This window comes from Stigmatopora nigra, chromosome 8 (genome assembly GCF_051989575.1).
Source record: "Stigmatopora nigra isolate UIUO_SnigA chromosome 8, RoL_Snig_1.1, whole genome shotgun sequence".
Lineage (NCBI taxonomy): Eukaryota > Metazoa > Chordata > Actinopteri > Syngnathiformes > Syngnathidae > Stigmatopora > Stigmatopora nigra.
In genome coordinates, this window is record NC_135515.1 from 6,548,867 (window position 1) to 6,576,719 (window position 27,853).

A 27,853-nucleotide genomic window follows, 5' to 3' on the forward strand; every position below is an offset into this window, starting at 1 on the left:
AACCTTCAGACAATAGGCATGTAACTCTGATTTACCTGCTGGAACATCCTAGTCACTTCTCTACTACCGAGAAGCACAACAAATGAAAATTGGACAGAAAAGTCATGTTAAGGCATCATGGAGAGCAGGCATTCGTCTGTTTACTGCATATTAATCATGTAAGTTTTATGTAGCAGAGGAAGTAACCAGTAAGGAGATGAATTAGCAATTGGTTAGATAAGGAGGCCGGATCTTGCCATAAGAAATATCATGTCGTTTAAAGTCCAGTACATTTTCAAAGTCCGGGAGTTAATCATCTTGCCCAGAAACACATTTTTCCTTCTGGCCACCATTGATTGAATATAAGAAGCTTAACTTTGGAGGCTCCACTTTAATATTATTTTAAGAGAGCAAGCCTCACCAACCAAGACCAATGCTTAATGTCCGTATCATAAAAATAAGCTGAGTAACTGAAATTTTGATAATAAATTGTAAAAATCAAAGATGAAGAGAGCCAAAGAGATGATACCTACCAACGACTACGTTGGCACTCAAGTCATGCTCCTTGTCTCCGGTGCACAGGTTCAGCTGTCCCTGCAGAAGCCTGTCTAAAGGCATGGAGATGGGTCTGTGGGTGAGAAGAGGCCGTCCCTGTGGCCTCTTTTCCGCTGCTGCCGCTTTCTCAGACACTCCCTCCCCAACAGCCTCCACAACCGCACCGTTCTTGTGCTCTAACATGCAAGCCGCCGACTCAGACAGCGCCATCTTGGTTTTCTTGCGGCCTTTTGCCGGGGCACTAGCCGTGCGGCGCAAGAGATGGTCGCTGATGGAGCGCTTCCGAAGGCCTGTCGAATTTGTGTCCACGGATGACTTGGAAGAGCGGTTGAACAAACCCCGGATGCCTCGAAACTGATTTCCCTGAAATAAAAATCGGCACAATAGTTGGAAATATTAAAAGGTAATTCATTATTAAGTCTGTTTAAATAAGAACTAAAAATGAATAATGCATGATGGCCTGGTTTGAATAGAGTTGAGGTCTCGGATGCTTAAAAAAACAAAAACGCTGAATTAAAAAAAATACATTTTAATAAATGGGAGTTTAGTGTCATAAACAAAAACAAAGTGCATTGCATTCATGCATTTTTGTCCAGTTCATGCAACACAACACAGCTTTCACAAATCCATCCTAATACCTTGCTGGATCCCAGAAAGTGCATTATGGTAAAGCTGGGATTCAGGACTAGAGGACTCCACTAGAAAGACAAAAGGATTGTCAGAAAAGCGGATAAGCAGTGGTTTGAGAACAGGGCCGTTTCCTCAGGTCCTCTTCCAAATTATATCCCCACTCGCATAAAGCAGCCCATGAGAGCACCGCATAAAAACTCACTTTGCCGTAGACGTCATGCACCGACACGTGCACAAAGATGGACGCCTCGGTCAGTCCTTCTAGGTAGACGTGTCTGTAACCTGCCGACAGATTAAAAAAAGCATGAGCCTAAGTGGACTTGACACAAAAATGGAGCCCTGGGCAAAGATGCTGTCAAAAGTGAAAAAAAGAAACCCTTGTTCTAATCTGACAACATGTCGTGGTCTGTGTATTTATTGTGCTGAAACTAGCCTAACGGCGACCAGGAATGGTGCGTACGAACCGGGCATGAGGCTGCTGAACGCAACTGTCCGTTGGCCGATGAAGTCTCGTCCGATGGGGTCGTGATCCCAAACCAGGAAGCGTACCAGCGCTACCTCAGCCATGTGCAGTGTAAAGGACAGGGTCTCTTCCCACACGGGGTTGAAACCTACAGTGTCAAACAAGTGTCATTAAGTTGCATATTCTTAATAAATATGACATGTCGATTTTGTGGTACAGCAAAGTGCACGTTAGTAGTGATAACTAACACTTTTGGGCATTGAACATTTTTCCTTGTACTACCCATTGGATATCCTTATCTAGACACTCATAATGGAGCAATGGCCCCATCAGTGCCTCCATTCGACCTCACTTCAACCTTTAATTAGTTTATCTGACTCTTTAAGCCCACCAGTTCAGTACACATTGTCTGTTGCGTTTTTTTTCTCTTACCATTGTCATCGACAACGCGAGTTTGCTCTTTGCAGCAGTCAATTGGCAGACCAATGATCTCCACTTCCACGAAGGGATCAATGATCTAAAAACAAAAATCATACAATTTTATACAGCAATAACCTCGTGTTAATTTAATATTTTACATTATTGTCTCCGATAAAACTGAAAATGAGATGCAACATTTACACCGACTGGATAGGTTTTAAAAAGGTAAGATTTCTGTTAGCAAGATGATGTAAAAATGACTTGTTTTTGGAGTACCTCTCCACGGTCCCCCAACATGGAATCTGGCGGCTTGGGCAAATGCTGTCCACTAATGACCTTTAGAACAAGCTGCTTCTTTGGGCAAGCTGGAAGCGGGTCATCACTAAATGGGTTGAAGGTTCCTGCAGAGGAATAGAAAATTCACAGCTTTGATGCTAATGCTGTTATTCAATCGTATGAAAACAACTAATAGAGAAGGTGAAGGCAATACCTTTACACATGGGAGGAGGTTTAAGGACGTATCCGCTACCTCCATTCACCATGAATTTTGCCCTGTTGAGCTGCATCATACGGCCTTCTGTTTGGTAGTTCAGTGCCACTGAAAAGCAAATGTTAAAAGAAAGTATCTTAGTATTTTGGGGGAAATTTTATCTAATGAAATGTCTTCCATAAATATTAGTCAGTGATGAGGATAAAATAAACATAAGAGGATGACCTGAGTACTAATTTACTAAAACCCCATCACCGCCCAGTCGGGTGTCTTCAGAAGTGGGTTTGCAATTTAAAAGAAGTCATTAGGAAGCCCCCCTTCCCGATTAAAGTGCCATTTTTTGGTCCCATTGCATCCATTTTTTAAGATGGAGCTTCATTTTTGCATTTTTCAGTTACGGCCCGTGAGCCGTGTAGTGATTTGTTGTCGCCATTCATGCTGCAGAAATGCGGAAGACGGGCTTACCCAGTTGACAGCCGACATTCCAGTAGAATTGAGGATTAAAATTGGACGAGTCGATGCGGTATGCTGAAGGATAAATCCGTGACAGCTGCCTCTGATTGAAAGCCAGAAAGTGCTCCGCTCGGTGATTGACCAGTGACTGGGCTCTGGTCTCGCTGAATGACAGGACGTCACCGGGCGTACCTGAATGCCGGTGAAGCATGTTAGGCAGGGGAAAAAACAATGAAATTGTATTGGCTATGTATCTGAGCTGGCTTTTTGTTGCACCTTCATTGAGGCACTCCTGAGATGCCACAGAGTTGGTGAAGACCACCAGGTTGGATAAGTCCCGGCTCAACTTTATTGTCTTCCGCTTTCTTCCTCCTCTAAAAAGACAAAGACAGATTCAAAGAAGCGAAAATTAGAATAGGTCTCGATTTTTTTTCCAGCTAAACGAGGAACAACATTTCACACAAACATGGTTAACTCAATTCAGGGCGTAATGAGGGTTTGAGCGTGCCTTACATGGCAAACCCCACACTTGGTGTGTGAATAGGTGCTAATGAAAAGTGCTTTGGGCACGGTAAAAACATGCAGATAAAATCTGCTATATAATTACATCCCATCCACCATTAAAATATGACTTCAACAGCGCATGAGGACTAACAGGAGCAGTGATCAAACTTAGTTTATCATGTGAGACTGTGCTGAAAGATCACCTGTTAAATTGCCCTCCAGCATCCCGTGGGGATGTCTCCTGCTCATCCTCCTCCTTTTCCACACTTTGGCATGTCAGGCGCGATTTAGAGTGTCTCTGGATACAACACACACATATATACAAGGTTGTTGCATCAACAGACTTGCGTGAATCTCCACAAATCAACATGAAATAACTCATCAATGCATAACTGTCATGCAGCGTATAGCATGGAAGTTCAAGAATTGCCAATAAAAACACAAAAGGTCTTTCTAGGATGCCCACCTTCTGTTTTAGTGTAGTGATAAAGGATCGGCTTTGGGATTTCTTCAAAACGCCCCTGGAGTTCTGCAACATAATAAGTAGAAGGACACGACCAAAAGCGAATCAGGTGAGTGATTTATGATGTTACCAAGTCACATCAATGATTTTTCAGATTATTATGTCATGAAATAAGTGGATATCGACTACATCACTAAATCCTTACCGAGGCCTTTGAAATGAAATATATGATTAATATGGTATATTGACAATAGCATAGTCAACTTTGAAAAACAAACATCTCCAGCGACAGCAAAAAAAAGTAAAATTAAATAAATAACCATGATAGCTCACTGTTGAGAAGTTCAACAGAATGTTTGGTCAATATTTAATTATACACAACATATTTTTTTGGGCATAATGTGCCATGAAAAAACTGGGCAACGGGCCCCTGTTTGGCCCGTGGGCCGTAGTTTGGACACCTATGCAGTACATACAAGATGACCGTGGACAAAAGCTTACATTTTCTGTGCAAATGGGAACCCTGCCCCACTAAAAAAAAGCACACAAGGGAAAGTAGGTGAATTAAATATTAATACCACTGCAGAAGTTTCTCATCACTTTGGAGCTATTTTGACATCCCCAATGCATCGTGATACTTCATTTTTTCTGCTTTTTTGTGAGTACCTGTCGTAGGTTCTTGTGCAGGCCCTGATGGGTGGCCCTGAGCAGGGCTCTGATGCTGAAGCTGTCAGTGTCCTCTTTATCACCGATGCGAGACTCTTTCAGAAGGGAGTCCAGCTTCTTTCTGATGTGAGACTCCACTTGGTGATGCTGACTGTTCCCCTGTGAGGAACAAGACTGTTGAAAGTGGAATAAAATGTTGGTTTGGTTTATCCTGAATCATTTGAGGAAAAATAAAACTAGTAGTTAATGAGTACTATATTAGGGATACAATTGAAATTGGAATGCTGTTTTTAGGTGTCATCAGCACCTCCTTGAGAGGATATCCACACTATTTATTGGCATCATCCTAAATTATTATCGGGCTTGCACTAGGAAGCAATTAAAATACAGTTTTCTTGCACGGGAAGGAGGCAAGGAAGGGAGCAATTATCAGGCATTCCGGGCCGCTGGCATTAAAATTTAGTCTGCAGTTGAAGATGTTTATCTAGTTGTGGTTTTAATGAGCAAAAAAAAAAAACTAAGCAAGAGGCAGAACAAAAGAAATTGTCAGTAGAAGGCTGCTAGCGCGCCTTTAAAAGGGGCCTTACTGAACCAAAGTGGCATGTGTAGCCCACGTGCCTCCAGCTAAATATGGATGAATGCTGCTTTATTTAGTCCCACAGGGACCAGCGTGACAAATGATTGGTGTGCAGGCCTGTCTTATGGCTTAATGGTACACCAGGGGACTGCCAGATAAAAAGATGGAGCTTTTATGAACAATTTATAACAACAATGGCAAGACATTTTGGTCCTTGCATTGCTTTTGAGTATATATACATCTCCATTTTGAAAACTTGCGCTATTTAGCTGCATTGAGTTGAGTGTATATACTTCCAGTCTTACTTTACGGATGTCCCCAATCCAATCATGTGATCAGAAATTGGAACCGATCATTTTCAGAGGATCGGGATCATGTAATTTTATTTTAAATGGGATTTTTAAAATGTATTAGTGCACATTTAAAGCATTAACTAATTAGCTGCCCTTGACAACGAGAGGCGCTCGGTCCATTTTTTTGAGCATCTCTCGGCATCCAAAGCAGTGAAACATGACCATTTTCTATGACATTTGCTGAGATAAGATAACAATTAACAACAAATCCTTAAGTATAACGCAAAAAAAAAAATATTTATTTATTTATTTATATATATATATATATATATATATATATATATATATATATATATATATAAACAGCCTGTTTTATATTTATAGATTGATGTTTACTTGCAGAAGAAGATGAACAAGTCGAGCAACAGCCAAAAAAGTCAAAAACGATAAGCATGTTTGAGTATTTTCCATTTTTTTTTCTCACATTGCTGTTCTTGAGCTTAAAGTCGTCCTCAATTTCGTCTGCGCTGTCGTCGTCGGACACTTCGCCTTCCTCAGCATCCGCTGACAGATACGCGGGGAGACGCTTGCCCTAAAGAAAGCGCAGGGGAAAAAAGAGGTATTGTTGCATGTCATATTAATCAAAGTTGATAAATAAAGGGCCATAATCAAGAAAAACTGTATGTATATATCATAAATAATGTGTTTAAAAACATAGAGGTGTATTAAAAGAAGCTTTGGCAGTGAACGATAATTAGCTCAACGAATCTTGCCAAATCCCCCAGTTTAAATGATCTGGATGTCTTTTTCTCATTGGCAGCCAATGAGATAAAGTGTGTTGTGGTGACTCTGTGACCATGACAAAACGATCTGACTCGTCTTCTAAAAATAGTAGGAAAAAGAAACCGACTCTACGTTTAAACAGGAGGTGTGCTTCTCAAAATTGACTCATATGTTTTTTTTCTTTCTTTCAACAGAGGCACATTGCAAGCTACGGACAAAAATGTGCAATCTGCTGCCGACTCTCAGAAAAACTTCCCAAGAGAGGCTCTTCCGTTCGAGTGGGAGACCATTAGCGAGAGTGTGTGTGGGCCGAATTTTTTTTTCAGTTCCTCCATGCCAAAAACCAATGGACACCCTGCCGCCCCCTCGCTTCAAAATGCTACGACACATTTTTACTGCCACTCCTTATTTGACTCTTGCCATTTGCTTTATATGTCTCATACTCTCATGGGCCTACAAGAAGTCCAAACATGAATAAAAAGCTTTGCAAGAAAATCAATAAGACCTTTTTTGTTTTGTCTTTGAGGTTCTTCACTCCGAAAAAACTAAAGACTAAAAAAATCGCAATAAGTGAAGTCGCGATAATCGAGGGAAGACTGTAATCTTATATTTGTTGTTATTATGATTATTCTTTTTATTCAAATGTGCCTGAAAGCTTCTTTAAATCCCCCTTGATGGAATTTCACTTGGATTATGTCTCTGTGTGTAAACACCTTCAGAATCATAACACGGCACGGTTTATTATTTAATTTGATATTATTTTTTGACTGAGGACATTGTTGTGCTGACTTTTATAGTAGGCAGCCTGTGGTTTTGCATCTTACAGTCTGAAATTGTGTTGGCTCTGACTCACTTTAATGAGAATCTTTCCCTGGAGGCTTTGAGGGCTGGGTAGCGTCTTGGACTCCCTGCTGAGAACGTGCCCGACGTCCAGCTTGTCGGCAAACACTTCCCGCAAATACTGGGCAATTTTCTTCTGTTGTTGGATGTTGCAGTGATTTTCAATAGAAAGAAGGACCGGGTATCTGAAAAGGACAACCAAGCATTGATAAGGAGTAAGAGACTTGTGTTGAGTACTGCGTGTGTGTGGGTTTATAGAATGGAGTAGACTTTCATTTGGAAAAATGACTTTTGGTCACAAGGAAAAACAAATGTCAGCTTTGTCAGAGTAACAGCTTCGCCGCGGGGTAGCAAGCCTGCTTTCACCTCGGCGCACTCCCACATATAAACGCATGCGCAGGCACAAGCACAGGTGCTGTGCTAGTGATATAACGGGACAATAGAGGGAGTTGCATCCTGTCATTTCTTGTCTTTTATTGTGACATGTTGCGTTTTCTCAGCTGAAGCTGCTTTAAAGATAAGATTAATGAGAAAAGATAGAGCAAGAAGAAAAGGGAAATGCAGAGTTTTCCTTGGTGCCTAATAAATTAATCAGTTTTTTAAATAGAAATGAGTAGAAGTTACGCATTAATCAATTTAAACCTTCTAGAAATACCGCACTACCATTTTTTTGTTATGGAATTTTGATAATTAAGACAAATTGAATGAATACAGAAGACAAATATTTGTTTGTCTGTACTCAATTGGCTGTAAATAACAGCAACAGACATCAAATACATTTTAATAATTACATATTATTGCCATTGACGACAATAGACGCCTGTAAGGTGAAGTGAAGGACAACTATAAACTATACTATAGGTTATAAAGTCTCCGAGGATGCCTAAAAAGGCACAGATAAAAAATACTTTAAATTCTCTTCAGTTTAAAATACCTAATAAGTGCCATTTTCAATGTGCATTGCTGTCAGCAGCAGTTAAATTGACTACAACATAAGTGAATCTTAGCTTTGCTTGAGTTGCACTTAAAAAGCGAAACATTTCTACCAATTAATTGGACACGCAACCCCAGCGAGCAAACAGAACAAGCTGACAAGTCAAGTAAATAATAGCTAAACAGGCACACAAACCCAGTGCGATTCTATTTTTGCTCCAACAAGCTGCTGCCAAATTGAAACTTCACTTCAGACTTAATTACACGGCTCCAACGCAACTGCCGTGCTACCTCTGGCTTTAAAGCAAACAAATCGCTTTTTTAACCAGAGCTACTGGCTTCACATGGTAAGGAAAAGACTCAGTCACTTTCCCATGCTTGTGTTGTACTCTGCGGAACAAAATCAGTCCTGGGGGGATTTGGTGGGACAGCAGATGGTCCATTTAGACACTAATGAAGGCCAAAAATCACAGTATTGTTTTAAAAATAAAGGCAATGTGATGATAACTGCGAATGGCTGGCCACCAATTCAGGGTGTCCCCCACTAGTCAGCTGGGAGAGGCCTACTCCAGCACCCTCAACGACCACAGTTCAGAAAATGAAGGAATGTGATGATGATCTATGGGGTGATTGCTTCTCTATTGATTAAAAATGGCATTTACAGAGTGTTTAGGATTATTGTTTCATAAAGATCAAAACAATGGAGTGCGCCCGATCAATAATGCAATTAAGCAACGTATAGAGTTGTACTGTTGGCAGACAGAACGTCATTGTTGTCAGCCAAGCGGAATGAGGTTAAATGTCATTGGCGGTCTCACTGGTTATTGATGAAGGCGTATTTGTTGATGGTCTCGATGACGGACTTGAAGGTGATCTTGGAGGTCAATGTGTAGCCGTGTTGGACCATGGGCTCGCCATCTGGACCGTCCCAGCAGTCCACTAAAGAGAGAGTGCATGGGAAAAACACATTTTTCTTGTCAAGTGGGGCCTCGTGCCCTCATCTTTTGATAAGGAAGGTGAAGTGATGCTTGATTTTGAGAGAATATTGTTGCTATTTGGACAGATGCAGCTTTCTGTCATGCACTATAACAAACACGAAATGGCACATTATTATTTGAATATACTACAAAAAAGTGTAACTTATAGTCTAGAAAATTTACAGTATAACCTAAATGTTTTTTTAGGTGTATTAACAGGATTTTGCCACTCACAAACTGCTGGGATAAAGCAACTATTGGCTAATGGACAGAGCCATGTGATAGTTCGGATAAAAAGGTTATGGGTCTGTTTCCGACTGACCTTCGACACAGCGGCAACCGGATTGCAGAACCCAGGCGTACATGTCGGTTTTGGAGTGCGACAGGAGCTGGTCTCCAGTCAAATATGTGTTGTGAGAGGAGGCAATGAAGTAGTTGCACAAAGGTTGATCCATGTCCTGGTTCACGTCGTTGTGCAACGGGTTGAAGATGTCGCAGGTCGGGCTGCGCATGAAGCTTGTAAAACCTGGAGGGGGAAAAAAAACAACAATACTTGTTAAGTATAATAGTGTGATGTCCACTTCTGATTAAATCTCTACTTATAAGTAATAAGTAATATAATTTTCAATACACTATTAGAAATAAAACATTTTAACAACCTCCCATAATGTTATTTTATTATTATTTAAATTTCAGATCATAGGTATCAAGATATTACAAATACTTTTCACATAAAACGACAACTTTAATATGAAGGAAGTTAAATGTCAAAATACCATTGGTACTGTGTATCGCTTATTTCTGACTCATTTATTTCCAATACTACTTTTGTAAATGCAATCTGTTCTCATTTATAATGTGTATTTCAATGTTTAAAGAAGATTTTTTTAAATAGTTCATAATTTTGATTTATTAGCATTTGTTTCAAATCACAATTTGAAATGAATGAAACTATGTCAGTTCATGCTTTTCTAAAGCATATATCACTCCCAGTATTGATTTTCTTTCTTTGAATGAATTGAAAAGTGCAGCAGTGACATGATCTCTTCACCAGCCAGCAAAAAAAAAAGATATTATTTAGAGAGAGAGGTTTTCAATGGTATCAGATGTGGCCATGCGAGGTTGGAAAGAAAGACACCTTTCAGCCGGAAAAAGCAAAAAAAGACGGAATGAGCCAAGAATAGTAAAAGTCAGCCTCTTATAATGCGGAAAGCCATCTGTAGGGCTTTAGGGCAAAGAAAAAAAAAAGTATCTTGCTGTGGAAACGCACTTATAGGAGTGGACATCCATCTTGTCACGATTCCATCAAATTCTTGTAAATATTACCCATCTATGGTAGAAAAGGTTATTTCTGTCACAGAGGAGAATGTTGGAGCCCGTAGGCATTAGATCGGCGTCATGGCGTGATCAGTCAGGCTTGTCGTCCCTCCTCCCACGCCAACGACAATGACATTAGTCCCGCTCCTACACCTCTTCGCATTGCTTCGTGTTCCCCGCCATGTGCTGGCTCGCCAATTTTCTCACGGCTCTTTGCTCTGTCGCCTGCCATAAGTCAAGCCTTCAACTGGCACACTCAAGTGACACACAAAGGGGAGCGAGTGCTTGCTCATGAAGTCATTTTCTTTATGGGCAAACATATTAGGACCACTGTAATGTTGAAGAAAGACCCACTTGGCTCACTAGGTATTGTATGTTCTAGTTGAGCGCAAAGGTGTTTGATGGTCTATGGTAAAGATTATGAAGACCAAAGGGGTCATCGTCCATTCAAACATGAAAGATGAATTAATGGTGCTTACCTTCAATTCCCATGACGCCTTTTTGTTTGCTTTCATCGGAAACCTCAAACTTGTCAATGATTTCTTCCACAAATTCCAGAGTCACGTTGACCATCTGGAAAGACAAAAAAAAGTTAGGAGTGGTATTTTACGGACTATAAATTACAAAGTATTTTTAGTTTGGTGCGACTTACTGTTGAAATATAACATTTTATCAATTCCTAATCAAAGTATGTAGTACAATTAAGGCCTTTTGATTTGTAATAGTTTGATTTTTTTCATCATTTCTGAAAGTTCCAGCTTGTTCTCCACAACTCTTCATTTAAAAAAAAAAAAAAAACTTCACAAGTAGAAATAGGAATTCCAGAGCCTTGGATGTTGTGGCTCGCTGAAGTCCAATCAATCAATTACCCCTTGAGAGGCGTATTTTAACTCGTCTACCTTCTGTTCACAGCGCAACATGTTGGCCAGTTCATCAGCCGTCAGGTGGTCCTTTCTGTCACTGTAGGCCATCATGAGAAGGAAGAGGTCGCGACGCATAGACATCATCTTGTAGAAGACGGAGAACTCATCATAGGTTAGCGTGCCCTGCTGATCGTCCGTGTCTGCCTCCTTAAAAAAAGTGGAAAGTCACGACAGTCAGTCGTTCACACTATAAATCATGCAAACCATGATATATTGATGACCGCTGTAATTCATATTTCAGTGTGTGAGAGCAAAACATACTTTTTTTACGGCACTCAGGGTCTATTAATATGATCATAGATGGCTACTAATGAGTTTGGGATTGAAGTTTTCTTTAGTGTTATAGCTTTTGTGGTGGTAAAGTAAAATATTTAAGGTCAGGTATCAAAATCAAAGTCAGCCTTTATTTTAAATTAAGTGTCTTCATCATTATTTTGTCAATTTGAGGCTTATAAATATGAAAAAAAAAGATCAACAAAAGCTTTGTACTCAATAGCAAATCTGAAAATTATATAATCACCCAGAATTGCAATCACACTTGATTTTTTTTTAGTATATTAAACTCTAAAACCATTTCAAATTGCTACTAATGCTATTACATTTTTCCAGTTACAAGGTCCAAAATGTATTTCATAAACTCCATCAAAGCATGCACTCGTTTTTTTTCCAATAAGAGTACCACACAGAATGTGCTTTTTTTAAATGTAGTGGCTATTTGAGTCCTGGCGTGTCTCTCTCATATCATGGACTACCTTGCCCGAGGACACACTCTATATGCCTCGCTGCTCATTTCAGTTCACCTCAGAGTGACAGCTTTCCGCCTCTGCCGCCACCCAATAGCACCTGCATCTCACATGGACCAATTGCTGTCAACGGACGCCCAATCTAATAATGGTGGCTAATCCCTTTGTCGCAAGACAATCCTACAGTGAACAATGAGCTCAACATGTGCCAGAAACAGAATTTAAATGCAAACTCCCTGATGGCTATTGACAGAAATCCCTCAGAATTTACCGAAAAATGGGTTGCCTAGTTTATTTGTCACATGGGGCACATCTTGGCAACAGCGCAAGTACACGAGCTGCCTTTTTATCTGGTTTCCATAAAAACGAAAATAAAATGCAAGGACATAAATGGTACCGGGCTGGTTTCTGGTCAATAAATTATTTTCCGGCATGAGGCAAGGCTTTTAAATCGCCAGAACAAGTCGTCACAAATCACTGAAGACGGTTGAAAATCTCAAGCCAGACTGAAAGCGCAATGATCTGTTAGCTGTTCCGCTCGGGTTCGTAATAAAGTGAGACACTGGTGGCCATTAAGAGTGCAGTGCAGCACTGCATACTGGGTGATTCTCCTCAGAAATGTTGCTTAGTGCCAATGTGGACTTCTGATGTTAGCCCAATGTGACTTTTGCCTCAAAATATAGGACACCTACACCAAACTTTTATCCTTTTTTATTTTTATCCCTCACTTTAAACTTTTGTCGTCTCATTCGAGAATATGGCATTGCTTGGGCTGATCAAATAAAGACAAAAAATATCTAATTAATAGTTGCAAATTACCAATTTCATGAAAAAAAAATTGAACTGAGATGGTCAGCAATGAGCAATCGCTGACAGCCCTCCCAGTTCAAAAGGATTGGACATTTATTGTCGTCATTGGTATTATAAATTATCAATTTTTTATGTTTTTTTTTTTGCCAACCTGGAACATTTGCTTGACCTTCCTCCTTGGGAGATTCACGTTGAGTTTATGAAGAAGCTGGTAGATCTCATCAATATTCAGCAGGCCGTCACCGTTCTTATCAGCTTCCTCAAAAGTCTGCTTCATCCACGTCACCACACATACGTCAAGGCGAACCACTCAGACCCGGATTTATCCAGAAGAATAAGTGACATTTTGAATGTGAGAAGGATATTGGTCGTGGGTGCGCTGCCGTTTGGCCAGAGAGTCCTCGTCGCTAATGCCGGCCATTAGGTAGCGGAGGCCTGTGACCCAGGTCCGTGCTTCCTCCGAGTTGGAGGTGACCAAATCCAGGGACTCCATGTGGTTGCCGTGGTAGACCGTGAAGCAACACGCCGGGTCCAAACTTCCCTCGGCATGTCGATGGAAGATGTCCGACTGACCGCCCTCTGTCACCTTATACAGGGAGTCGATGGTGACTTACATGGGAGAGGAAGAGAAATAGCAAATTAGCAGACGGCCACTAATGAGGTTCTAATACTTGACATGAATTCTTAATCAGACGCAAGGGTATATTGAATCTCACGTGCATACATTTACATTTTAACTAGAAGCAGAGAAGGGTGTGGAAGTTTGTTTACACTGAATCTCAAGATATTTCATTAAGTATGATTTAAGATTATTCTAATGTAATCCAATGTGAGCTGCATCGACAAAAATTATCATTTTTCCAATAAAAACTATTTGTATTCTGAATATACATACTAATATATATATTATTATATGTATAGATACTTTAATATAATAGTTAGAGTAGCTAATGCACAATGTGATTTATATTCCAGTGTGATTTATACATATTTTTCCTCTTAATTTTGCATTCTTCAGCTGGTCCTACTTACTATACTCAGGTGCGACTCATAATCAGCAAAATGTGGGATATGACTATAGATTATAATTCATTATCATCTTAATTGGTGCTGTAAATTTACCATACAAAATGATAACATCAGTTCCACCCAACAAATAACATTTTTTGTTAACTATCAGCCATATTGGATGCACTCAATAAAGCAGCTCTTATAAGCCATTTGATTGTATTTCAAGCTAAACTGTTTTAGTCTCAATCCATTGTGGAATGATCCATTCCCCCCTCTAGCATAATCTTACCTCTTAAATTCTGCCCTGTCTGACAATATTGCCATATTAATTTGCATATGACACACACACGCACGTTGGGAAAGGACAGGGCACGGTTGTGAATTTCATATTTGGGGTGAGTGAACATTTTTAAGAGGCTTATCAAATGCTAACAGTCGCAAAAAGTGTCATTTCTAAACAAGTTGGTACACATCCATAGGTGCCTATGTGGGTTGATATGGGAAAATATTAATAATCCTCTCAAAGGCAGTACCGTTGAGAATTATTTATATACATATAGAAACACACATGGCTTGTCAGTATTTAAGGTGAAATAGGCTCACCACATTAAAGCGCTTTATGGTGTGAGATTGGACTTTTGTTCCTGGGTTATTAATGTTTTATGTGTACAACTGCAATGTGTCTAACGGTTTCTAGTAGTTAGCTATATCATAAATTGTGTAATATTTTTTAATATCATGAATCATCTTGTTTAGATGAGGGGCTGTCATCAATTAATTTGTTTTCTAATATTTATTTTGTGAATTACAACAATTTCTTGATAATTAGGGGGTTTTATTTATTTTCTGTAGTTTATGTAGTTTAAAATAGTATGTTTTTTAATTGCTATAATCATATTTATATTTGATAATGTCAAGAAATATTATTATTTTAATACCTTTACTGTATATTTTTAATTGTATTTTTCATTTTTTACTCCCTTACTTTGAGTTCAACATAATTGATTTGAATGATTGTTATTAAAAAAAAAAAGATATTCTTGTAAGTATTTGCTCTAGTTGAATGGGTTCCATTAGGAATTTTTAAATTTCATTTGATGAAATATTTTTTCCTTTTCCATTTATTTTCTATTTATAATAAGAATTTTCAATTTTTTCCTAGAATCAGTAGTACACTATTTGTACTTTCACTCCAAGTGCATTTGAGAGGTGGGCATTGCCATAAAGGAGTGTGCTTCTTTGCCGTGGGCGTTGCTGTGTGCATTCAAACGTACTTTTGGCCTTCTCGCTTTTCCGCGATGGCTTCCAGCGGATGCAGGAGCGATGGTCATCCAGGTAAAAGAGCCTCACCAGCCCTTTGGACCCCGCCTTCAGCTTCACCATCTGCGTCCCGGACTGCATCACACTCATGCATCGCTCCACTGAAGAAGAAGAAGAATGCACATTCATAACCAAGAAAAAATAGGTCAGTAAATTGTAAGTAGAAGCCACCAAAGGAGCAGGTGTGTGTCTTTATTTGTCTTTTATTATGTCTCGCTCGATGTGGGCAAGGTCAGACAGTAAACGGCGCATACAGAGATGCTGCTGTGTGTGGACACAAGCCTATCTATCCACTGAGAGAGAGTCCTGAAAGCAGCTCATAGAACGTAGACAACGAGTCATTGATGCACAGGAAGAAGAACTCAGCCTGCCTGGGCAGGAGGAAGCAAACGTCTCACACGGAAAGGTGCCAACGTCCTTTAGGTACACCTGCGCAACCAAAACACCATTCGGTAAAGACCATCATCTACTTAACAGAACAATTCCACCAAATACGAAAACGCACACAATAAGATATGGCCTTTGATTATAATTTCTAAAGTTTCTTACTAATCTGATGAAAACAAAAATCAGAACACTTATTTTTGCGTCCATTTTGGGATTTGTCAGTTATGCCCACACACGTACCGTATTTTCTGGACTATAAATCACGATTTTTCACTCAAGTGCATACCTGTCAATCTCGGCCAATTGGTCACCTTATTAATGATTGCAATTTCCCTTATTAAGCTATACAAAAAATTACAAATACAACTAGGCACATATTTACTCATAGGGTGCACTTAAAAGTCTAAAATTTTCTCCAAATGGACGGGATTCCCAATCAGTATTTCAACTTTAAGAATCAATACTTCAAGATTCTGTAGATTGCTTGCTGACGCACTTCTCTCTAACCACCAACTGTTATGTTTGTTTTTAGGCTATATAATCATTTGAAAATCCCTTGCAATCCCTTGCGTTTTACAGGTAGCACTGTAATAACATTGCCCAAATGACTGCAGTGAGGTCCTGATTTTGATCATAATGAACACGCACTCTAAAACAAAATGAGCATGTTCCAAAAAAAAAAATTAATAGACATAGTCTTTACTGCTTTTGCTATTTTATGCTCCACAAAGTGCAGCACCTACCTATGGGAAGCCAGAAAACAAGCATCACAAGATTTGCACAATAAACTCTGCTGATGGGCTATGAGAAGATAATATGTGCTTGAGAATATAATAGAACACTGAATACAGAAGAATTAATCAGAGACAAGGAAAAAGGCAAAATGTGGATTATTTATCTCACCCAAGCTTGTGAAGTTGACAGCTTCATTACTAGATGGATTTCAACAGTAGCCCGTGTGGGAATGTCATGTTATTGATTGTTTTTTTTTTTCCAGCATACTCTGCCGGGTGTCATATCTTAGATGCTCTCAAGGCTATAACCAACCACATGTGCCTGGAGCTACAAGCTTTCAGTGAAACATCCAATTACGTAATATTGTAAATACAACCGAGGAGGGGTGAAACCATGAACACCACTGCGGGAGTACTCATCAGAGTCAAAACATGAGGTTTCTCTGAGAAAAATGGAGGAGGAGGAGGGGAAAACAAGCTGGAATAGAATGCGCAAGTGTTGATTTATTTATTAATATCTTATCTAGCACAAGGCGGCATTCTTTTAATAGAGGGCAAGAAGAACATATGCAGGCATATTGTTGTATTTTTAAGTGTTGTTGTAATATAGAAGACATTTTGGAATATTTGAAGTAATTAAAAGAGTACATTTAAAAATGCATTGGACTTGAAGATGCTGAATATTCTCTTCATGATATCCAGACTTATTTGCAGAGAATATAAAGAAATCCCAATTGGCTAAAAAAGAGGAAAGAGTGACTGAGTTCAACTATTGTAAAAACTCATGTGGCTCTGGAGCTGTCCACGTCAGTGGTGCTGAAATGTATTTTGCTGCAAATGATTGCTGCCACTCCTCCCATTTCAAATGGATTAGACTTCAACGACAGCCAAGTTGATGTTTCCGCATTCGGGTGCAGCCAGAATCATACAATAATTGAGCATGTCGCAGTATACTTTGCCAAACCGACAGGAAAAATCAATATTCCTCTGTCATATTCAAGGCCATAACCTCACAAGGAATATTTTACTATGAAGTGTGACAACATTGATTTTGTCGCTTAGTTGAATAGAAAAATGGATCTTGAACCATTTACTATCCTGATTCTTAGTTATTTTTAGGGAGTTGTATAAATATAAGAAGCAGGCTATGGCAGAAGATGGCACAGGAAAGCTTTGAAGCAGCTAATTCAAACAAATTTTAATAGGCAAGCTGATGGGGATGACGAAATTGAACAAAGCATGTCTTCTCTCTGATGCACACAATGAAGATCAAGTCAGGGCGTACTCAGCACCCATTCACCCGTCTTACTTTAGAACCCAGGCTTTTTATCATTTTGGATCAGAGCCACTATTCTGCATGCGCTTTTTCCATTCGAAATGTCACAAAATGCATCACTGAACAGCATATGGTCTTACTAGAGATACTATATATGTGGAAAAAACAAATAATTAACCCCAAAATGGAGATAACGGATACTGGAAATGTATTTACGCTTTGAAAAAACATTTTAAAAAAGGCATGACAACTAAGGCACTGCTATCTGACTTCGAGGTTCACTTCCTTATTTTCATTGACTTGCTTTTCCAATTTGATTGACAAGCAAATGCCTGTAAAATCCCTTGGCGACAGGTTGTAGAACCCAAGACAAATCAGACAGCACTAGTAATGAGCGTCCCTTCACCTCAGGCTGGATCAAAGTCGTCGCGAGGATACTGTCGATACATAAACATGAGCTCCTGCTCCTTTCTGTGCTGCTTTAAATAGTGGCAGAATGCCAAATGCATAATCAATATTCAACATGTTTGGCCACAAGCAAACATATGTTTAAAACATCAGACTAGACCGAACTAGACTACCAAAACAATCAGGAAATAGTGTTCCTTATCTGCTTTTTTACCAATTGGACAATTTCATGTCCAATGCAAAACACAATCCTCCACTCCTTTGAAATTTATAAGTAATTTGAACATTTTCTTATCTGCACTGGACATGCAAGACCACTAAAATTGTATTAATTTTCACTCTTTTATGAAATTGTCGCTGCAGAAATGCTTTATCCTTTTAAATCTAATTCTTTCTTTATTGTAAGTGTGATATGTTCTCCATTTTTGGTTTGTGTAATTATTCCATACAACAATGATTATGGTTTTAATTGCACAATTTTGTATTTTTTATTTTACACTTGTATTTTTTTTATATTTTTCGGAAGGATTTTGGAAAAATATGAACAAAAATAGACTTTTGGTCAAAGATAAAATGTATATACCTCATTCTCCATATTCCAATGATATCAACAAAATCATTATATATAAAAAGTAAGAACCTTCCTATACAGGAAGCAAATCATTATAACCAGCATACAAACAAGCTCACCTATCAAAGTAAGTCTGCATTTCGGGGGTGCAGCCAACAGAGTCCCCCCAACATGCTCCAAATTCCGTGAAAGCAATGTCGCCACAGCTAATACTGTCGAATTCTCCGCAGATCCGCAAATAAGATTGGCGGGAGCTTTGTGTGAAGTGGGACCAAAGAGTGAAAAATAGATCTCCTCCATATTTTCTCTTTCCAAGAAAAAAAAAAAAGTTTTCAAGCGAAAAAAAGTTAGTCAAAAGATACTCCAAAGCCGTCAGTTGCGTCGCCTGTGGCTATTACGCTCTAGAAGGACACTTGACGGGAGCATGCTCACTGCACGACACAAACAGCAGCTGAGGAGCTCCCGCTGCTCATCCCTGTGATGTGTGTCAGCACCTTCAACTCCATCCCGGAAAACACACACCCATACGCATTGGACCTTACATCTGGCCACCACTCTTCTCGACACACTCTCATCTCATTGACAGAGGCACGTTTATCCCATGAAATTGCTATTGTTGAAGAGATTATAAAGTGAAGCAGTCTCCCCCGCAATCCACGGTATTTACTCGAGGGTCAATCGGCAAGATGTGAGGGGGATAACAACCCCTGGATGACATAACAGCCATGATAATACAATAATCTTGCAACATCTGGGATTTTTGAAGCTGTCCATGTGTCATTTGCAACCTTATATGCTTTTAAATGCCGTCCTGTTCTCAAGGTATTATCACTGTGGTAAAGAGTGTCAAACAAACACTGAGGGTTGACTTTCTAGTGTTGGTTTCGCCAAACATAAGCTTACAGTCTAATACAAAGATCAGAACGCGACCCCAAAATCATGATCAACCTCTAAAATGGGGGTGTCTGTTATAATGGCGGGGGAAGGTTTTTGTTCCAACTGATCCGGAGACAGAGACAGTTTAACCAATTCGTTTTTTTTTCCTGAAACAATCAGCAACCTGGCTGCAATAAGATGATTACACTTTTAGGACACCAGATTGGTTCATCGTTGGAACAGCAGCCATTGAGAACCAGTTTGGACACCCATGACAAGAGTGGACAATCAAATAATAATGAGCTGACTAATTGAGGGTTACTTACTGCACCTTAAGATCTGACTAGTCCCTTAAAAAAACATACATTACGTATAGCAACAAAGGCCATTGTGTATTTCTCATGTTTTTCATTCATTTCCTGTACCCCTTATACTCACAAGACTGGTGGGGTGCTGGAGCCTATCCCAGCAAACTATGGGCAGCAGACGGAGGACAATGGCAGGACACGCTCATTCACGCTCGCACTTATGCCAAGTAATGGAAGGAAGCACAGGTGTGACAAAATTGAGCAGCAACTCCAAACTCAGTCACTAGCCAAAACAAGTCAGGCACATATGGCCGCAATCCATCACATTGCCATCACTGGATTGATGACTTCATGAAGATGGAAAGTGCCGACTCATGAAGGCCCCTAGGCCTTTGCAGAGAGTGGATTAAACAACCTGAGTAGATTGTCAGTCAAATGACTTGCTTAATTTGTTCCAACACTGGAGGTTCGATATTTAGTGAAACCATCAAATTGAGGGAAATTCTGTACATGTGACCCAACTTCACCAAGTTGGGATGATTCTCCTCACAACACTCACATAGAACAGTACATTCAGGTTGTTATTTAAAGTAAGCAGTGAACGTATTGGATGCCAGAACTCCAATTGAGTTAAAATAGACTAGGTATTCCTCAATAAATAATAGAGTGACATTTTCAGACAAAATGGAATACACGATCTGGATAGCATGTTTTAATACTTTTCAATCTTTGGGTTTGTCTGTCATTTTTGCCGAACTACTAAATCCACGCTCACGTTCCCATTCCCCACATGCTATATTGAATATTTGAAACCATTCCAGTCTTCAGACGGGCCTTTATTGTTAATATCGTGACAAAGGCCACACAAAAATAGCCGCACCATCCCACTGGTAACATGAAAGAATCCAAAACACTGGGAAATAAGTCTCTAAAACACACTCTTTCCTATCTCACAGTCACTCTCACAGTCTTGGCTACTAATTAGGAAGCGCTCAAGGCAGCGCTTAAGTCGCCTGAGCTACAAATGAGTTTCCAGGTCTCCCGCAGAAGAAAAATATCCACGTGACGAGCGTGGCATCATGTGCGTACAAACGCCAACTGTTCTGGCGGGATGGCGCTCTTCAATTTTGACAACAAAGCGTGAAAGTGAAGTCTTCATTATGGAGTGTAGGTGTGTGTGTGTGTGTGTCAGCACATATTGATGTTGACTTCTCACTGCAAGCTTTAAGCTGGCACTTTTTTTCTGGCAAAGACGGCGACTGGATACATATGAGCAGATTGAGATATAGTATCTTTGGCAGCGCAGCCACTCAGGAGAGAAAACTGATTGATCTGAACGAGGACTCAGAAGAGGCGAGGGAGCTCATCTGGGCACGCCAGGCGGGTGCAAGAAGTGTTAATAAGTAGGCTGAGATTTTGGGGAGAGCTAGAGAGTCTGTTTCATTGTGCCTTGTGATTGGCTGGCAATCAATCCAGCATGTCCGTAGTCAGCTCGGATAGGCTCCAGCACCCCGGATAATTCATTCATCTGCCCAGCCGCTTATTTTCACAAGGTGTCGCTGGGGTCTATCCCAGCTGACTATGGGCAGTGAGTGTTTTAACCATTTCATGCCCAAATTATGGTTTTGACTTATTGATTTATTATGGCTATATAGTGCTGGGGTTTCAAACTTGTGGGCAGAGGGCCAATTGCGGACAATAGGGTAACGTTTGTGGCCCCCATTCCACATCCAATTGTAGTATGTGTTTTGCCCGCGTGGAGAGATCAATTTTTTAGCAATTACCGTAAGATTAAAGTAAAGAGAAGTAAGAATAAAAGAAATTAAAATAATAAACTATTAAATAATATAATCTATAATATATTCTTTAAAAAATCTGCATACCCTATTTTAGAGGAAACCGTTTTGATGCGCCACAAATAAAAACAAAAACTACATCGAGCAATTGTCACGAATTGTCATTGTGGTTAGGTCAATCCTTAAGCATCAACAATGCCTCAATATTGTTTAAAACTCTACTTCAGAAATTCCAAAACTCTGTTAAAACCTCCAGGCTTCAACTACGAAAACAACTGACAGATATTATATAGCAGCTGCTATTTTTTTCGCATTATTCAGCACACGTTCCCATAGAAAGCAGTATGTAGGAAGAAGAGAAGCAAATTCACTCCCAAAATTTTGCCGTGAGGCGTGAAGATATGAAACAAGGATGCCAGTCGTCCCCTGGTGTCTGTTAGCTGTTTTTTTCTAGCCTGGGGCAATAAGAGAGGAAGACAAAAAAGAGCGGCAACGTGCTGAGATTCATCATCATCATCATCACGGGGCATCATTAGTAAGGAGGAGACGTCTTTCCAGCAGATTTTTTTTACAAGAGAAAAACATTTCTTATGCATGGGGACAGGACTTTCTACTTACTACAGAGAAAAACCCAAGCCAAAAAAAGCAGTGATATTATTGTCCTAAATATATGATCATGTGATCCCTGCATAAAAATGCAGCAATGATGCTTCAACAATAGTCTCACACACATTGAATGCTCAGCACAATCTGACAATTTGAGACTTTCCTGCCCCCTAGTGCCACACACCAAAGGGACATTTCTGACATACATTTCCTCGTCCGTCCCTAGCCAATTAGTTCACGTTGCATTGTCGCATGTTATGCAATCCATCTTCTAACCGCAGTCAAAACAAGACAAACAAACCTCCATCAGTCTGCGTGCGCAATGCTTAGTTTAAGCACATTAGGACCAACATGACTCACTGAACTATGAATCATAATTATAAGACTCCTACTTACCCCTTTCCAAACTGGGATTCCTACAAACTTCAAGTTCAGCCATTGAGTTCTGTCAGAAGCTCCCTCCATGCACTTTAATGCCCATAATTGTCACATTCAGTGGTCCCTAAAAAAAACGCACCATCTCCAGCAGTGGCTCCCAATATGAATTTTTCCTCTTTTTTGTTTTACATCATATTTATATATCAATTTATAGTTGACATCCACAGATAGCGCAGGCACATTCCCTCCTCGCTGTCCTCAGTGTCTAAGCCGATTTCTCACACGCTCCGCGGACCCATCCACTGACTGAGCGCGTCAGTGTGCGAGAGGAAGAGAGGGTGAGTGTGTGGGTATGTTAAAAAAAAATAGAAGAAAAAAAAACCTAAGGCACCAAAAGGCTGACCCAATTTATGCTGAGTTGTGTTTCCCCGTCTCTATTTTGATTCCAGTAAGCGAGTGCCTGAGTGAGTATGCAATATAAACACAATAATGCACCAAAACAGTGATCCACTATGGATGTTGTGTTCGCTTCACGGTCTCTCAATGTGTTGAGTTGAGTGAATGCATGATGAAGGTTTCCTCATTTTGGAACCTTCCATATGAGTATCATTTAAGACGTGGCTCACATTTAAGCCATTTAATTTAGGATTGAAAGCAGGGTGACAATTATGAAGACAAAAAAAACACATAGACACACGTATTGTAGATGTACACAAGCACTCAGAAGGTGAAGCAGGGGTTATCCCCAAATCGATTAGAAACGTCTGGAAGAAATAAAAAGATGTCTGACCACCATGGTGACCCTCACTGTTATGTGTGCGTGTGTGTATGTTTGTCTATTATTGCCCATTTTGATTTAGTTGCACACGCACATCTCTACACAGTTCCATCTCAGTGCAGCTATCTCCGATATTTTCCCGCTAAATTATTATATTCGCTGAACCCCAACTCAGTCACTTCATACAGAAGAAAATAGAGGTGAGGTGTTAGAGGCAGTTGTCAGGGAATGTATATGAGGTGTAGTCTTCAATATTTATAGCATCCATCCATTTTTTTCCCACTCAACTGAAGTCACCCCGCAAAACTCAGACTTTCTTCTCACGGTTGAACGCTTGCTTCAAGGCCACTAAACACACAGACTTTTTGGGGAAATGCCCATGACCCCCCTGAGAACCTTGCTGAGGATATAGAGCTGATCCACTGTTCAAAAGGCCAGGACAAAAAAATACACTACTCCCACTAATCTGAGATACAACTTCCCAAATGACTCTCATCCCAAGTACCCTAGAATAGAACTTCAAAACAGAAGTTGAGGAGTTGATCCCCGTATAATTGGAACAAACCCTCTGGCTACACTTTAAAAATAAAGCGGAGCACCATCTCAGTCTGCCAATCCAGAAGCATTGTCCCAGATGGTCATGTAATGTTGAAAATGCATAACAACCAAGACAACTCCATACATACAGAGTTTTTAGAAAAATTCTGGGTCAGAACTCATGCTATGAGGAGCTTTTTAACCAACTAACTGACTCTAGACTGTCCAGAATCTGCTTTCTCGTGGGAAGGCATTTACTAAAAACATTTTTAACAGTTTATACTAGATTTTTCTCGCTAAATAAAACACAACGATACTTATTTCACAGCATATTCTGCTGTTAAGCCTGTAAGCAGCAATAACATATTTGTGACAAATTGCAGGTGTAATATAAACTGTTTAGAATAATAACCTGAAATTAGGACTGTTATTAATGATGTTACAGGCAAACTAGTGGAATGGAGTCTCCCTCTACTGTTCATTGTGTGACACACAACAACATCATCTCCATAATTTTAATAGGATTTAAGATCAGCATCTTTGAAGTCAAATCTGGTTTATTTATAGGATGTAGGCCTAACCAAAGATATGAAAAAATGGCAAAAATAGATTGAAAAACTGTTATTTGAGGAAAAGCCAGAGGAAAGACAATTGAATGCAATATTTGGGAATTTCTTGCAGTAAGAAAAGATGTTACTAAAGGCCCAGCCATCGATTGTGTACATAAAATTCATGCAAAATACAGTGATTGACTTTGAATTTACACAATTTTGATAGTTTTTACCTTGAGCAACGCTGTTGTTTGTCAAAAAATGACGCCGGTACTGCGGCTCCCCCTTTCTGTGCACCACCCAGGCACTCATGGCAGGAGAAAGTCAACCTCTGAAAAGAACATAAAAACACTTCAGGTCAGCATTTTACTTACAGTTAGATTATGAATACAATATTACAGCACTTGCGCACACTCAAGAAAATCGGTACTAAGAGTGCTGAATATGAATGACAGGGACAGATATCTGAGAGTGACACTCATCGGGTGCATCTTGATTGACAGCCATTTTCCACATCTCACTTTCAAGTACACATGTTTTAGTTTATGTCCACTCAAGTTACTCTTATTTTCTACTGCTGTATTTTCTCTTTCCCACCTGTTGTCTGTCTGTATGCCTGTGATGTATTACTTCCCCTATGGAAACAACACACACACACACACAATAGTTCTGAAATCAGTTTATCCTGCATATGAGTTATGAGCATCTGTAGCCTTCTGAACTGTAAAGAGGTTAAGTGCTTTCCTTCCATCAGAAGTGAGTGAAATAACACACACACACGAAAAATATCATGAGCAATAATGCAATTTTCTATTACTTTACTGTAGTGGTGTGTTACTGAAAGACCATCCAAAAGCTGTGTCTAATATTCCTATATTACCATATTTTACCATAGTTTTGACATGGCCTCATTAGACCTGGTGAAATGGTTTGAAACCACAGTCCTAAACATGTGGAGTTTGCATGTTCTCCCTGGGCTTGCGTGGGTCTTCCCCAGGTACTCTGATTTCCTCCCAAATACCAAAAACATGCATTTTATACACTCTAAATTGCCAATATGTATGACTGTGAATGGTTGTCCGCCTCCTGTCATTAACCTAAATATACATCAATGGCAGTAAATCCATTTCCAGTTGTGAAATAAGACCTTCCCAGGCTAAGATAGATAGAACCCATACCTGTCGTAAGTGTTGCAATACACACTTTCACTAGTAAATGGATACCAAGATCAAATGCAACAGGTGGTTCAACACCTAGGCTTTTCCACTTTCCCAAAATCCATTCAATTCCCATTCAGGGCTTCCATTCATCTTGGTCATACTGAAGGTTTCATCCCCATTAAGCGCTCTGAGCCATCTGCGGCGCACTGTCCCTCGTGGCCCGCTGCTTAATTATACAATAGTGTTACTAAATTGCTGTTTATTTTCACAGCGTGTCTTCAATGAGACACGGGGAAATGACAAGGGACTTTTTTCACCCTCCCTTTCTTAGTTTCTTTTCAGATGGCTTGTGGCCTTGTAGCTTTTGCAATAATTGTTTCATTGTTCATGAAATGAGAAGCCGTTGGGCAAAATGGTCAGCATGTAAACAAGATGATCATCATAGCAGATATATTCATGCAAATTGACTTTTGAATGTTTTGTATACAAATAGATCGACATCAGGTCTACCTTTAAATGAAGCAAAAAATGTAAGGCTTTACTGATCTTTACATTTTAGGAAATGTATTTCTGGCCTGTTACATCAAAGCTAATATGATAACGATTTTCATGCCTGGTATTTTGAAAAAACTATATTTGGACATTTTCAGAAAACAGGAAAGCGCTTTAAATTGTTTTAAACCCGTGTGATCGTTCAACATATTTATACATTTTTTAGAAATTGCCCCGTAAAATGGAATTATGCTGTAAAATTCAATATACCACATATAATTAGCGAGACTCCCACTTTGTATTGGATAAACTGAGATTGTCTACACTGTTACTCTCATCTTCTCTCTTGAGGAAGAGTAAAGAGTGATACTACTACTACTCCCCCTTTCTATAACTGCCGGTAATATGAGGAGACTTCTCATCTGTCATTGAGGTCTCAAACCTCAAGGGAACCATCTCCATGCTCTCAGGCAGGAGGGCGACTTGAAATAATAACCGCGACACACGTGCAGATGCACACCATCACTCATATTGAGAATGACATGAAAATAAGTTGAGGATATCCCTGAGTGAGAGTTTTGTCAGGGCAGACCTAACACAGAGTGAAGTAACACAATTATAGACAGACAGGTGGAGCATGTGCAAACAAGCAGTTTATCTGGCAACATAATCAAATCTTATAGCAACCCATATACTGCATCATGAATCCCTGTAGATCAAAATCATGAAAAATGTTTATGGCTCATGAATACATTTGGCGTATGACTTGATTAAGCATAGTGTTTGTTTACCATGTCTGTCTTTGCTCTGTTTAAAGTTACCCTTGACTTTCTAATAATACATTGCAAAGGTTGCATGTTACATCCACATGTATTCATGCATTAAGACAATGACCTGATAAATGCAGACACAAAGGGGGCAGCATCTGTCCCTTTCCATACTGACACATGTCAAAGTGCCTGCTTAACTTTGCGCCACGAGCTGTCCATCGCAAATAAAGCAAATTTCAGACAAGCTCTTACAACTCCAATTCAAAATTGTGTTCAACATAAAGACTAATATAATAATTTGCAATTCATGTCTGCCCTATATTTAATTTAATACTGTTAAGGCAATGAATCCAGTCCAACATTGACTAAAAATAGTGCCTCCTGATATCAAATCATCATTAATTCATACGGAAGGGGTTGAATAAATGTTAATATTTTTCAACAAATAAGACGGGAGAGGTCGAACTGTTTCACGCAGTCAATGAGTGACCTTACGTGCCAGTAAAAGCCTGTTAAAGAGTTATCAGGAGGGAGAACAAACAGGCTGCTCACGGCTTCAAATACTTTGACGCACTGGCTGAGTAGTTTTAGTAGAAAACAGAGGTCGAGTAAATGATACTCTAAAAACACATGAAGCATTTTGTTCAAATTAAACCACTTATACTATTTTTAACACAATTTAGCATACTGCACAATATGGATACTTTTTTTTAACTATAAGGTTGTTCCCTATGTTGTGTCACCTCCCATCTATGTTGAGTATACAGTTGCTACAATTCTGGTATCCTGTTGTAAACCTATGATAAACACCCATAAGAAACAATGAAAATGATCAGGCCAGGTCTGCCTCCCAGAGCTATTTGACCTGATAAGGAACCAGAGTAAACCCATTAAGGTTACTAAGGGGTCAGAGTCAGGGGGGAGACATCCAGAAAGCATAACAAGTCATAAAACTATAAACGTATATGAATCTGTTTCATGTACTTGTACATCTTAGATGTCTCCAAAAAAACTAGTGAATGTGAGTATTCAGAGAAGTTCACTTTCCCTCACTAAACTCCAGAAGTGGGAGGAC

At 39.6% G+C, this 27,853-nt stretch overlaps 1 protein-coding gene across 1 annotated transcript in view; it reads right to left on the reverse strand.

Annotated features, from left to right (window-relative positions):
* Positions 1 to 27,853, reverse strand: part of plch1 (phospholipase C, eta 1) — a 34,597-nt gene that overhangs the window by 4,628 nt on the left and 2,116 nt on the right. The window contains exons 2-23 of the mRNA XM_077722008.1: positions 24,590 to 24,687; positions 15,105 to 15,251; positions 13,185 to 13,428; positions 12,971 to 13,100; positions 11,243 to 11,413; positions 10,823 to 10,916; positions 9,349 to 9,552; positions 8,868 to 8,988; positions 7,130 to 7,301; positions 5,978 to 6,085; positions 4,624 to 4,782; positions 3,961 to 4,023; positions 3,698 to 3,792; positions 3,267 to 3,364; positions 3,003 to 3,182; positions 2,538 to 2,645; positions 2,324 to 2,448; positions 2,060 to 2,144; positions 1,629 to 1,775; positions 1,367 to 1,446; positions 1,173 to 1,232; positions 513 to 897 (exon numbers count right to left, since the gene is read on the reverse strand). Coding sequence (XP_077578134.1) covers positions 513 to 897; positions 1,173 to 1,232; positions 1,367 to 1,446; positions 1,629 to 1,775; positions 2,060 to 2,144; positions 2,324 to 2,448; positions 2,538 to 2,645; positions 3,003 to 3,182; positions 3,267 to 3,364; positions 3,698 to 3,792; positions 3,961 to 4,023; positions 4,624 to 4,782; positions 5,978 to 6,085; positions 7,130 to 7,301; positions 8,868 to 8,988; positions 9,349 to 9,552; positions 10,823 to 10,916; positions 11,243 to 11,413; positions 12,971 to 13,100; positions 13,185 to 13,428; positions 15,105 to 15,251; positions 24,590 to 24,668 — 3,055 coding nt within the window. The 5' untranslated portion in view covers positions 24,669 to 24,687. The remainder of the gene's footprint in view (positions 1 to 512; positions 898 to 1,172; positions 1,233 to 1,366; positions 1,447 to 1,628; positions 1,776 to 2,059; positions 2,145 to 2,323; positions 2,449 to 2,537; positions 2,646 to 3,002; positions 3,183 to 3,266; positions 3,365 to 3,697; positions 3,793 to 3,960; positions 4,024 to 4,623; positions 4,783 to 5,977; positions 6,086 to 7,129; positions 7,302 to 8,867; positions 8,989 to 9,348; positions 9,553 to 10,822; positions 10,917 to 11,242; positions 11,414 to 12,970; positions 13,101 to 13,184; positions 13,429 to 15,104; positions 15,252 to 24,589; positions 24,688 to 27,853) is intronic.